Genomic DNA, 14,480 nt, shown 5'->3' on the forward strand with positions numbered 1-14,480 from the left:
ATAGCGTGTAGTGTCAGTCCCAGGCGACGTTGGATTATTTTTTAGCATGATTAATTGCTACACACACGCATTACACAAACGACCAGTTTATAGCTATACTAACGACCCCGTAGGCATCGTCCTTACTAATCACGTTATCCAATCGCCCTGACTATGTGTAGTCCCACATCCGAAGAGAAAGAGGGCACGAAGACCTCGATGACTCCATTAACCGGTTGGGGATAAAAAAATGTACGAGGGGTCCCAGACCCGCCTCGCATGAAATGTAGACTTTACTAGCAATACCAAAGGACCCTTGGGGACCAGTAGTATACAAACCATTGAAAGTCCTTTTACGTTGTGTTGGATCGGTAAAACCCAACACTTCGTAAGATAGAGGTCTTCGGGCCTTAAGATCAGGTCATTGGGCTAGCTAGGCCCAACAAACAAGATTTTACACTTTTGGGGCCCAAAGATGGTGCGTAGACGTCTGTGCACACTCGCATGTATATGAATTCCCAAACGTTACTTGTATGAATCGTAGTGTCGTAGTGTTAGTAGTTTCGGATTTTTATTGGTTCGAGACCGAACCAATTCGTTTCACAACGATTTTTGGTATTGTAGTGTATTGTATTTCGTCGATAGTCGCGGTGCCATTATTTGATCAAATTGCATGTATTGAATTAGCCTTGAAAGTTTTCTGTTTTCAGCCCCTCATTGTTTGTAAAAATTTACTTTTTCAACCCTTTAATTAGATACTTTCCGGTTTGGTCCTTAAATCAATTTTCTTGACATTTTAACACCAAAAATTATTGAAATTGATATTTTTCAGCATATTTTTCAATGAAAACAGTTTAAGTCCCTGAAATTTCAGTTTTCTCGGTTATAACCCTTCTTTTTCGCAACTTTGACAATTTTGGCCCAAATTGTAAAATTTTTGCAACTTTGGTCCTTTTTAAATTTAAAAAGCATTTTAAGCCTTTGAAAAGGACTTGGAACACTTATAGTCCACTGTTTTACAGAAAAATACAGTTTTGGCCCTCCAAAACAGAAAATCTCGCATAATGGGCCTTATTGGGCCGAAAATGTCATTTTTAGCCCATTAAGCTTGAAATTTATGTTTTTAATCCTCCAAATGAGTATATTTCCAGAAATTGTTTTATTGAAACTGTTTTAACACACCTCATCCATCAGAATTCGTGATATGTCAATTTGGGCCCTTAATTTTGTATTTTTCACATTTTAGATCCAAAAATTTGTGTTTTTAGCCCAAAGAAATTGTTACTAAACCATTTAGCCATTTTTCTAGAAATACTTTGTATGTAGAAATATATTTGATGCTAAAATCATTTAACATAAGGTATATCTCGGTTTTGAGGGGTTTTATGGCTAGATCCAACATTATAACACACAAAAGCATACATATAAGCATGGAAATCATACAAGGCATACAAAACACATATAGATCTACACTTTCACTTGTATTCCCCCCCCCCCCCCCACAAAACTCATAAAAAAAGAAAATAGGGGGTATGAAGCTCACCTTGAGATTTGGATTTGGTTTTTGATGAAGATTTCGGCCCTAGCAAGCTTCTTGAGGAGCTTTACAACTTAGATGGCTCTAGGATGTATGATTCACGAAATGGAAAGGGTTAAGAGGAGATTTTTGAAGAAATCAAGAAGCTAAACCATGGATATAAGTAAAAACTTACCTAGGATGGTGATTTTTGGTGGAGAATCCTCTTGAAAGCACACACCAACTCGAGATTTTTGATGGAGGATGGAAGAGGTATTTGAGAGTGTTTAAGAGAGTTTTTGAATGAAAAATGAAGGTGGTGAGAGGGTTGGCCGAGAATATGGAGAGAGAGGAGAGAGAGATCATAACCTTGTTATTTGTGAGGTAATAGTTTGCCTTGAAACATGAGATGTTACCATAGATACATGGTGGTTAAACATGAGTTGTCACATGCATGTCTAGTCTTCATTTATCCATTCTTTTCTCTCTCTTTTTTTTTTTTTTATTAAACATGGGCTGATTTGGGCTAAGGATAAAGGAAAGGAATCATCTTGGGGCCCATACTCGAATTTATGAAGCCCAAAAGTAAATTTTCGGCCCCATTGGGACAAACGAAATCTTTTATGGCCCAACAAGGCTCATTAGAGGTAAGATGGGTTATTTTAGGCCCACATGGCCCAAATTGCTAAAGTTTTATGAATGTGGTCTATATAGAGCCCACTTAGGGCTTCTAGGCCCAATAGGAGAATTTTAGTTCATAAGGAACTTGGACCGGGATTACTAAGGTTTCCAATCCTTAGTTGAACATATGAGGTGTATTTTGAATGAGGATATGAGGTGTATTTTGAATGAGGATAGAGTATGATGTTTATATGAGAATAGAATTTCCTAGCTAAAAATGCTAGTTGTGACAACATAATTTTTAATGTTTATTCAAATATAACATATTTTGTAATGTTAAACAGAATTTGAATAGACTTGAAGTATTTCATCGTGCGCATGTAAATAAAAGAGGGGAATTTGTTGATCCTTTGGTTGAAAAACAATATGTAAGTTATTATTACTTAAAAATAAAGTAGATTGTTGAATTTTTTTTTGTTAGTTTGAACGTATATTAACAATCTTTGTGAAATACAGAATGTCTTAGTTGCTGAGGTTGCTCTACAAACTCATCACATAGCCAACTATGGTGGTGATCCAGACATCATTGATTGAATCGCAATATTTGAGAAGGTATTGGGTACTCGAAGGGGGCATGTGAGAGGCATTGGGTCTAAAGCTTCTTCAGCTGCGGGTACAAGTGTTCCATCCCAATGACAGTCACAGTCACAAGCATCGCAACCAACACAGGTACTTGTTAAATTCTTAAAGAATTTGGTTGCTTTGTTATATTGTTAAGAACTTAATGTATTTGTAGTAATTTTTGGTAGCTCGGTAGTTTGTTAAATTGTTAAAGACTTAATTGATTTGGTGCTTTGATGGTTTGATAGTTTGTTGAATTGTTCATGACTTAATTTGTTTGTGACTTAATTGTAGGATGTTGATGTGAATGCTCTTCTTTAAAACCCGGCATTTGTGACGACCATTGGAGACATTATTCGCTCGTTTAAAAACCAAGTCAACGAGGAAAACAACGCTAAGGAGGACGATGGGGAAGACGAAGACAACTAGTATTTCTTGTTTTATGATATGGAGGATGTTATTTTGGATTTGGAAAATAGTTTATGTATGATACATATTAGATGTTGTTTGAGATTTATTAGATATAGTATGTTTGATGTTTGTTTGGAAAATAGTTTATGGAATATGGTATGTTTGATGTTTTTATATAATGTGGTATGTATTTTTATCAAAATTGCATTTTATAATATATATAAATTAATATTATAAAAAACAAGTTTTTTCTCAAAAAAATAAAAAATAAAAATTAAAACATTAGCAGCGACGCCTTTAGAGACGACTGCTATCAATTGCGACGACAAAGACCTCCGGCAAGTATTGCCGGAAAAATTCCTACCGGTTGCCGGAATATTAATAGAGGCGACACTATTAGAGATGACAGTAGCGTATTAGGGACGATATGTATTAGAGACGACAAAGGACTATTAGCTACGAGCCAATTGCGGCGACGCTTTAGCGATGACAGGAATGACTAATTGCGACGATTTTTGTCGCCGCTAAAGGTTAGTTTTTTTGTTGTGAGTATAATACAAGAAAATGCATCAACATTACAAATAATCACATATAGACCAAATATACAAAACTAGAAAAGTGTGAAATTAAGTTCAACAGGGTAAACATCATAAACCCTTTAGAAAATACCATTTCATCCAATTTTAACTCTACACTTTCACATGCATAAATGAAAAAAAAAAAAAACACATGAAAACTTTAAACGCATTTTCAAGTTCCACATTTCTATATGTACTTTCTTCTGCGTTTCTTCAAGTTTTTTTTTCTTCAATCTAAGCAAACTTGGAATCATATCGTGTGCCATAAGGCACAATGGAGTGTCTATCTATCTAATAAACGAATACTTACCACTGAATCGAACGTAAGCGTAGAATCTCCTTCCCGAGTTTGAGGTCCGTCCAAGATGTAATTAACCCTCACTGTTGGACTTCTACATGACACAAGTCACGATTGGAGAGGAAGAGTTCGAGGTCAGCTTCTTTCAAAACAAGGAGAAGAAACGTTTTTCAATTTACAGGTTAGCATTATGTTGATATAAAGATAGAGAATGTAAAAAGACGATATTACCCTCACATCAAGTATACGTGGTATGACTTAACAGACCGGATCAACGAGTGTGAGCCAAAAGTAGAGGTGGCAAAAATTGACACGACACGAAATAAACGGGTTTGGGTAAAGATATTTCAACCCGTTTAAATAAACGGGTTGACACGACACGACACGAAAATTAAACGGGTAAGGTTAGGGTTGAGAATTTCAACTCGAATATAACTCGAAAATGGCCCGTTTATTTATATGCAAATTTTTTGAATTATTTAAATAAACTAGAAAGATACAAAACCAAAACCATAAGTAAAAGAAAACCTTCGAATTGAGTCGTTTTGTAATGTTGAAATGACTTAGCCGTCTAGATCAAGACTTAATTTCAGTTTTTCCATTCTCTCACAAACTACCCACTCTCTTTCACCACTCTCACATCCTCGCGACATTTTCATCCGCCTCCCCAACTCCCACTCTTTTAATTTTGTCATCTGAACTTGCTATGACTTCATCTATTCTGCCTTCAAACTATTATTTTTTCCTCTCCGCCTACCCAACTCCTACTCTTTCAACATGCTCAATCTTTTAACACACGACATATTTCAAGGTATAGCCCTAACCCGAAACCCGACACGAAAATAAACGGATTGACACGACACGACACGTTAATTAAATGAGTCAGGTTAGGGTCAAACACTCTCAACCCGTTTAGTGTTTCGACACGACACGAACCCGACACGATTGGATTGCCACCTCTAGCCAAAAGGATGCAACTTTCCCAAACCATAAAAACAAAAAGTATAAAGAAATGTAATTTTGTCTAGAAATTATATAATAACTATTCGTATAGCTCGATTTGCTAAACCAGACCTATACTGGTCATACCTGGAAATGGTTCATGATTTTATTCATGTCAAAGAACTCATTTCGATACGAACAACAAAAAATTATACAACATTTCTCTTACAAGATCAACACTCGGAACAAACCCAAAAAAAAAAATTCACTCAAAAACGATAGTTATGACTTATGAACTATATTTCGGCACCTGTACAAAGAAGTCCAATTTATTCACCGTCTTTGCAATCGGGAGGCCCGTATCACCGGGGCCCTGAAAGCTCCATTGCCTGTCCAAGCAACGAAAAGTCGTCTGTAAGATCAGAATACCGCTCCGACGACAAGAACTCATTCGGCCGCCCTCTATTCGATTCAACTCTCTTCGCCGCCTCCCATTTCTCCGCCAATCCATCGCCTTCAAGCATCCTCGCCACCTCCGACATCTTCGGCCGTTGGTTCGGTTGATACTGTGTACACAGCAACGCCACCTGAACCATCTCTTCAAGCTCTATTCTATCGTAGTCGTTTTTCAGATCCTTATCCACCAACAAATCGAGCTTATTCTCGTGATGAATTTTCTTAACCCAATCGAGCATAACCCCTTTTTGATTTGCCGATTTCCCAAATTCCAAAGCTCTTTCGCCTGTTATCAGTTCTAGTAAGAGAATCCCGAACCCAAAAACATCCGTTTTTTCCGACGATTGGCCGGTTGAGAGGTACTCCGGAGCTATATGGCCTACTGTTCCTCGAACGGCGGTTGTAACGTGGGAATCATGGTGGTCTAAAAGCTTTGCTAGACCAAAATCACCCACCACTGCTTCACAGTAATCATCCAACAATATATTTGCAGCCTTCACATCTCTATGGATTATCTTCGGATCACATTGCTCGTGTAAATATAGTAAACCTCTTGCTGCCCCCAATGCTATTCTCTTTCTTGTTCCCCAATCTAGTGCCGGTTTGACTGTAACAAGAGACAATTGTGATCGATTGTCAGTCTAGAGGTCCAAAAAATGGACCGGGCCGGTTTGGACCGGTTCTCAAACTTATAGGCTAGTGTTTAAATTTGTCTCGATTTAAACTATTAAAAAATAGTTTAAATAGATAAGTATTTTTTGATTGTTAACGGTTTAAACCGTTAACAATCAATTTAAACAAACAAGTATTTTTTTTGATCGAAATGAAAAAAAAATGCACCTTTGAGGCGAGAAGCGACACTCCCGTTAGACATGTAGGGGTAAACAAGGAGGCGTTCAGATGATGTCATGCAAAAACCATAGAGTCTAAGTAGGTTTCGATGAACGGCTAGGCTAATCATCTCGACTTCGGTTTGGAACTGGATCTCACCACCAACTGTGTTCCCATCTCTAAGCCGCTTAACGGCTACAACGGTTCCATCCGAGAGAACTCCTTTGTACACAATTCCAAAACCGCCCTTTCCTAGTATGTTTTTGCTCGTGAAGTTTTTTGTCGCAACTTGAAGTTCTCGAAACTGAAATCTCCTTAAGTTCCCCAAACATATTTCATCTCGATATTGTTCTGAAAACAAAAACAAAGCTTATCATGCGTTAGTCATTAGTCGTTACTGCAAAAAGTTATTCATCCATAAACTCATACGCATTACGTGAAATGTAAATCAGTTACACAGTGACCACGACCAGTTAGTTGGATGACATAAGAATACAATGTACACAAGGCGCTCAATCCACCTTAGAACTTAAACTCCCACACTATGAGTGAGATGTAAATCAGGTAGATAGTGATCATTTAGTTGGATGACAAAGCTTACAATGTACATAAGGAGCTCAATTCACATTGGAACTTAAACTCCCACACGACTGTTGAGACTCGAACTGTTGACATTTTCTACAATTATACTATTCTAACACATAATTAGAAGTTTTTATTAATGCTAACCGTTGATATCAAAGAAAACTTGTTGGTTGTGTCGTCTCCTCCACCAAAAAACAAATCCAAACCCGAAAAACAGCAAGCAAAAGCACCCAAGGCTTGTCCCGAACGCTAAAGCCATCTTGTGAGATTTTGGCATAACGGATGGGTTCGACTCTACTTGTTAAAAAAAATGTGAAAAATATGATGTCAGATAATTTCTTCATATATACTACAATGTTTATTATATGGTACATAAGTACAAACAATTTTTTTTATGAAAGGGATGAAGTCTTACTTTGTTGAGCGTTGAAGGAGAGTGACGTTGACATGGGTGATGTTCCATTGCAATCTTGCTCTGTCCCCGTCGCACATATAATTGGATTTCCCATAACACTGTTTATATTAAGGATTAGTTATAATGTTGAAACGTAAAAGGTTGACCTTTGAGGTTAAATATATGATTTTCATGTTTGTTAACTAATGTGCTCATCAAGTTTGGTATGAATACAATACAAATTTAATATGAAAACTTTGAATCCGAAAGTTAAAATAGACATGTAACTTACTTGAATGTTTTAGCTTGAAACTTTGGCACAGGACCACTTACATTATTAAAGGATAAGTCCCTGTAAAAGAAAGGGCATTTAAGTAAATTCAAACCAAAAGAAAAAGATAGTCCAGTCAAAAGATTAAAGTGTAAAGTTGTTTTTATTAAAGTGATTACAAGAATGTGAGCTGTGTCAAGTTAGCCAAAGCCTGTGGAATTTGTCCTGTGAGACTATTGTTATTTAGCCGCCTGTTACAATTCAAACCCCAAAAGTTCAATAAAATAAAATCATTACATTTGATTATCATAAAAGAGAAGGGTAAATAGGTAATTTCACTACTTACAAATACTGGAGGGTCTTGATATCAGCTAAAGAAGATGGGATTTCACCATTGAACATGTTATTAGAAAGATCAAGTGTTTGAAGCTTAGGCAACATCCCAAGCTCATATGGAATTGGCCCTACGATTCTATTATTTTGTAGCAACCTGCATTAACCACTAGTACCATAAGCAACACATATTGTACATCGCCTTTTTACATGTTGTGTTATTTTTTTTATTACTTAATGGACTTAAAAATGAAGAGAACTTAGTTCTCTTTTCTTTTTATCCCAATAAGTGTATGAATTACTTAAATCAATTGCCTTAATATATGAATTAAGCTATATATGTATGGATATCACTTTTTAACATAATACACAGAAAAAAGAGCTTAATACTTACACTGTTTGGAGGTTTGTTAAGTTACCGATGCTTGGAGAAAGGAAACCAGAAAGATTTTGGCTTGGACTTCCCCTACAATTTTATTCAACAAAAATTGAGATTATGTTAACTTAAGATTCACTAATCCATCAATGGAGAAACACCCAGAAAGATGAAGATCAAGATGCTTACAACCCAATGACGAGTTTATCTGAAGAACAAGTGATCATCGTCCAGCTGCATGGATCAACAGCATCTGCATCCCAGTTTAAGACACTATGCGGATCCTTCAAACCATTCTTGATGTTCATCAAAGCTTGCACTGCAAATTCATCAAACGATTGATCAGTTTTTATCATATATATGTGATAAAGATTATGGAAAACTTGCATGATACTGATTTCGATCATCAAGAAAGCTTCAGATTTAGGGTTCATGAATGGTATATAATTAACAATTTCAAGTACCTTCGAAGTTGACACCTTTGGGAGAAAGCAAAGCAGTTGCAGAAGAAGCCCATGAAGTGAAAAACAAAGCCAGCAGACATAAGAAAAGAGGTTCAAGGTCCATTGAATCGAATGAAAATGGTGGAAATCAGAAGGTTTTTTTGAATGAAATGGAAGAAAAAGTGTCAAATTTGAAACAAGAAGAGACCAAAATGATGATGATGCAAGTCACTTCTCATTTGCTTTCCATATTAAATTGGAATTGCGATGGAAGCTTTGTGTCAGCACCCACGAGAAAGAAACACACAGTATAGTGATATGGAATAGGAGGGAAAATGAGAGTGAGAATTGAAGTGAGAGAAATTAGAAGACAGAGAAAGAAAGAACATGCATCCCAGTTGTTTCAGTAAAGAATATATACTAAAGTAGTGTATTTATTTATCTCTACGAGTCAATCAAGGAATCTTAAAAATTCATAAATAATATTTTTATAATTCTTATGTTGACATAATAATTTTATATATTTTTTTTGTTAGGTATGAGGCATTTCTGAAGCACAAACTTGTTTATTATAGAATACATATATAATATTTATTCAAATCTAATAATTTAATTTATTATATACTAGATAACACGTTTACATCAGGAAAAACACAAAATGAACATCAAATGAGCATTATGCAATCCATCATTTCTCTCCTATCATTTGTTTTTTTGTTTGGATAAATTACGTCATGTGTCAAAACATACGTTTAGTTTCTATTTCCAAAATTAACTTGGACCATTTCTTATATCGTAAAAAAGTGCACGTTTCATCCATTGTTAGTTTAAATTTGCATTATTCATCAATTCTAGACTTGAACTAAAATGTTCTTTTCAATTTCTTTTCATTTATTTTTAATATTTCTATCTATTTTTAATTATTAAAAATACTTTAGTTAAAGTTAAGAGTCCACCGATCACTTTTAAATGATCTTTCTCTTTTGTTAAAGAACACTTAACCACCACCATCATCAGAAATCTACACCACCACCGAAAACCTGCACAACCATCATCCAAAACATGCATAACCATGATTAGTGGGTTTATTTTTGTTTCAAGGGGGGGGGGGGGGGGGCGGTGGATTGGAGGCGACACAGGGAGGATTTTGTTCCAGTTCTGGAAAACCCGATCTCGTCGGTCTCCTCTTAATCTTCCACCCATCGATTTTGTTTCCCTCAACGTCTTTCTCTCTCTGATCAGTGGGTTTAGAGGAGAAAAATTAAGGATTTTTTTGCCGGAAACCAACCCAAACACCACCAACTCCACTAGATATGAAACTCCCATCTGAAACCCAGATTTGAAACGCCACCAGCTTTTTTCTCTCTTTGCTGCTATTGTTGTTCTACATCTTGCATTGAGGGTGAATTATTTCATGATGTCACCAGAAAGGAAGATGAGTTGGAGAGGAAGATGAACGGATGGGAAAGAGGGATAAAATATGGGAAAAGGAAGGAAGAGGTTGTGGATTTTGTGTGAATATTTTTTCCTTTTTTTTTTAATTTAACAAATCATAAATAAATAAATTTAAATTAAAAATGAAATTATAATGACAAAATAATCATTTTATGTTAATTGGGGCTAATCATATAAGAAAAAACAAATTTAGACCGTCCGAATTAATTTTTGAAAATAAGTATTAAACGTACGTTTTGCCACCTATACGAGGGACGAATGATGTAATTTACACATGATATTTTAACCAATTCACACACACACACACACACACACACACACACACACATATATATATATATATATATATATATATATATATATATATTCCAGTTCCGTTGATGACTCAAAAAATAATGATGACTGCGATGACAGTTCTCCACTACCCATTTTGTCTAGGACACAAACGTCAAACCCAAATAGTTGGTCGTGGTGCGTTCGATGGCGACCCATGTCCGTGGTAATTGATATGGACTCAAGAATATATATATATATATATATATATATATATATATATATAGAGAGAGAGAGAGAGAGAGAGAGAGAGAAGAGAAGGATCATTTGAGAACCTATAGTTTCCTGATAACCCGAGAACTAAATGTGGAACGTTAGATAAAAAATGGCTAAGATGCAAGGTGACGTTTTTGTAAATAAGTAGAAAACTAAAGAGCTGGGGGTATCATAAACTAATGAGTAAAGGGTATTATAGGAATCAAAAATATAATTTAAAAGTATCCTCATCTATTATCTGGTAGAGTAATCTTGCAACACTTCTCTCTCAAAAACCCACGATCATTCTTCCTCCTCCCATTGACCTTGTTCTCCGATGCTTCCGTCTGCAACGTTCTTCTCTGGTGATGAACTACGTTGTTTCATCATCTCCATCTCCTCCGCCGATGATTCATTCATCGAGTCTTCCGATTTCCCCCAAAATCAACATCACTTCATCTAGCATCCAGATCTAGAACTAATCCATGTTCCAAATATGAGATTGTTTTCAGCGATCTGTTTCATTTTCCGGAATTTTTTGCCAATCGAATCTCAGTCTCTCATTTCCTCTACTAGAATACAGTGAAAAAAGTCCTTATTTTCACATCAAACAAACCCTCATTCTATATGTGATAAGTTTCTGATCAAAGATCACTCTCTCCCCCCCCCCTCCGATGATACATTCGTTGACTCCATTATCTCTCTTAATCAATCAATCAAAACAAGAGTTATTCATCTATCCAATTTTGGAATCGATTGTTGGAATCGATTTCCAGTTAATTAGCTAAAGTTTTCACTGTACATTTGGATCCGAAGTCCATCATCATTGATTAATTCGGTTAATCAGAAGAGAACGGACATTGATTTCGAAAGACTACACAAAAGTATGTTGCTCATTTCCTCTGATGCCTATGATTATGTAAGTTTCATTTTTCTTTTGATTTTAATTAGTTTTTTTAGTTTAGGAAGTGTGACATTCCCATTTTCTCGGCCAGAAAAGACCGATTTTGTTTATGCTTTATAAAAATCAGAGTACATCTTTTAATAAAAATGTTGTAGAATTTGTTCCCAGTAAAACATGATAAATACGTTATCAAAGCATTTCCGAAGAAAAGTATTTTTATTCATTTTAAAACATTTGGGATGTCATCGTCAATACAAAAACATAAGCATAAACAGAACTTACATTCATTATCACTAGTGATTTATATCTCCTTAATCTCTTAGTGTAATGTGACTTCATATCAACACTTGTGATATAAATAAACTGAGTGAGTCGGGTTGGGAAACCTGGTGAGTACATAGGGTTTTCAACCCACAATAATATAATTATTATGTTTAATTATCAAACAATTAACCTAATTACTCATCCCCATTATCTTCTTTAATCTTAACGATCTACCCTAAGAATCAACTATTTCTCGTTCATTCATTCCTAAGGATTATCCTAAGGAATAGGTACGAAGTCCATCGTTGTCAATGAAACAGCTGTCAAGCACAGTTGCTAGCTCTATTACTTAGGCGCAGCTTCCATAATTGTGATATTCTATATGAGGCGCAGCTGCCAGTATTGTCCTTCGAGCACAGCTGCTAGGGTTATCTCGTTTATTGACAGTATCGTTTTCGAGAGTCCACTCGCAATACATGTCAATGGGTTTTTAGAGTACACCGGTGAACACATCGTTCACAACACCTACAGGTTGCGAGTCTGCTAGTGTTCCACTGGACTATCTAGAATAGTCTGTGGTTGTCATCCATACGCTGCTAGATAACGGGGCCAACATTTCAGAACAAGGCTTCTCACATCATCCACATCTCACCCTTACCTCAAGGTCTATATCACCTCTCAACTCATCATCCAACTCATATTTCATCTACCCATGTTTTACCCAACATATTTTGTAGATATAAATACATATACAGTTTAAATCATATAAAACTTGTATAAAATCGTTCATGCAGCATAGATAGCAAGTATACAGATAATATGCACACATAACACGTAGTTTATATAAAATACTTCATATCTATGTTTAAGATGAAAGGGACCATGCACTCACTTGAAAAGGTGGTGATTCCGAACTCAGACAGCGTTTCACTTCTTAAAAATAATTTCCTTCGACGAAACCTAGTATTATTACCACTAGAGTTTAGTCTATTATTCATCGAGACTAATTAATAGTCTAGCTATTATTACTATTATATAAGCGTTAAACAATACTTATAAAACTCATAATAATAGCCCAAGTACTTATTATAAGTCCCTAATAATGTTACTATAATTAAATAAAAGTTATATTAAAAACAACGTAGACATAGCTCACTTACAGCGGGTTTTATAGAAAACTGGGATTTGCTTGGAGTAGCGTTCCTGAGCCGAAAAGCTCTTCTCATCGGAGCCGTCGAGCACTCCGGGGCTTCCGCCTCGTGCTAGGGAGGTTCCCTGGGCTTTTCGGGGGGGGGGGGGGGGGGGGGGCTAGAGAGAGGTTCTAGAGAGAGAGAGAGTAAAGAGAAGAAAGAATGAGAAAGGTGTGAAAAAATGAGGGTGGGAGAGGTTCTATTTATAGGGTGAAAATGGTTGAACTTGGTGCCACATGTCACCATCTAGTGTCAAGATTTGGGGAGAAAGCAATGGCCAAGATTGTGTCACATCACCTATTTTCGCACATCACACTTCCGAATTTTAAAATCCGTAACTTTCACATACGACCTCCGTTTTTGACGTTCTTTATATCCACGCATAGGTAAAAATAAGATCTAAAACTTTCATTTTGACTATGTTGGTTAATTCTCTACCGATCTTAAATTTAACAGTACGGACTCTGTTTTCGTCCGTTTTTTTACCGTTGAGTTCCTATTAATGAGATCTTCAATTCTCATTTAGGTCGTGTAGGCCAAAAACTGCTCGATCTAAAATTCGAGTTTCGGGTTGTGCACTGCTAAGCCAAATCTTAGAAAATTCATAACTTCCTCATACGAAGTCAGATTTAGGCATTCTTTTTTTGTATGCTCTCGGTTTAACGTATAGTACAAAATTTGTTTAGATCACTAAGGATAAAAAGTACTATTTACATCTCCCGGTGTCGTGCCGGTTTTGCCGTAAAACTTCGACGGACCATAACTTCTTCGTTATAACTCAGATTTTGGCGTTCTTTATATGTACGGAACCCTTGAGACATATTCTACAACTTGGTTAAGATTAATCATTCTAAATAATCTTCCATTAAAAACTCATTTTTGACGCTGATTGTCTCTAAATTGGCTAGCACGGATCTGCAGGCGTTACAGGAAGAAGGTTTGATTTATATTTTTTTTTATTTTAGTAAACTGATAGTAATTATGAACTAATAATTTGTTTTTGATTTTTGATTTCTTTTGTTTCTTATAACAAAACTAGGGATAATATTATGTAATGCTATTCTAATTTCAGATTTATTGTACTATTCTATGATATATGTTTAAGTTTATCGATTGGTTAATGAATTCAAGGTGTTTGTTAAAACGCATCAATGAAAAAGACTAAAAATGATCAATTATGGTTATCTATGTTGTAAACTAGATAATTTTACACAAATTTCTTTTCTTTTCTGTTATAAACTACACCATATTTTATGTCTTATTAACTTTAGTAATTCTTATAGACAAGGAGCTTAATTTGAAAAAAAAAAATCATTGACTTAGATGCAATTTATAAGAGATAAAAGACACTGGTCGATGTTTCTCCACTATTTTACTATTTCCTCCATTAATTTATATTTTATGCTCAAATTTGCTTCTGGTTTGGATCATGATAGCTCAATTATGGATTCATATGGACATAATGACCCAGGATCGAAAAAACG

At 35.6% G+C, this 14,480-nt stretch overlaps 1 protein-coding gene across 2 annotated transcripts; it reads right to left on the reverse strand.

Moving 5' to 3' along the window:
* Positions 1-5,110: 5,110 nt before the first annotated feature.
* NIK2 (NSP-interacting kinase 2) lies at positions 5,111-9,054 on the reverse strand. Of its 2 annotated transcripts, none has more exons than XM_079018301.1 (10): positions 8,677-9,054; positions 8,402-8,531; positions 8,231-8,302; positions 7,850-7,993; positions 7,683-7,754; positions 7,525-7,584; positions 7,254-7,351; positions 6,983-7,135; positions 6,263-6,604; positions 5,111-6,029 (listed from the first exon to the last, which is right to left on the reverse strand). In XM_079018301.1, exons 1-10 carry the CDS (start codon positions 8,777-8,779, stop codon positions 5,329-5,331), a joined length of 1,875 nt encoding a protein of 624 aa, XP_078874427.1. In that variant the 5' UTR covers positions 8,780-9,054; the 3' UTR covers positions 5,111-5,328. The 2 variants fall into 2 exon arrangements, with proteins under 2 accessions (XP_078874427.1, XP_078874428.1); XM_079018302.1 differs by having other exon boundaries at positions 6,983-7,132; positions 8,677-9,053.
* Positions 9,055-14,480: the final 5,426 nt, after the last annotated feature.

This window comes from Lactuca serriola, chromosome 8, assembly GCF_051521515.1.
Source record: "Lactuca serriola cultivar US96UC23 chromosome 8, Lser_US96UC23_V15, whole genome shotgun sequence".
NCBI lineage: Eukaryota > Viridiplantae > Streptophyta > Magnoliopsida > Asterales > Asteraceae > Lactuca > Lactuca serriola.

What these genes read in the sequence shown, in the direction of transcription:
- NIK2 (XM_079018301.1), bottom strand. Translation starts at nt 8,779, where the DNA reads ATGGACCTTGAACCTCTTTTCTTATGTCTGCTGGCTTTGTTTTTCACT. An exon ending in TTGACACAGCTCACATTCTT is followed by an intron (nt 7,585 to 7,682) that starts GTAATCACTTTA and finishes TTTCTTTTACAG; the next exon opens with GGACTTATCCTTTAATAATG. An exon ending in TGTCGCTTCTCGCCTCAAAG is followed by an intron (nt 6,030 to 6,262) that starts GTGCATTTTTTT and finishes CTCTTGTTACAG; the next exon opens with TCAAACCGGCACTAGATTGG.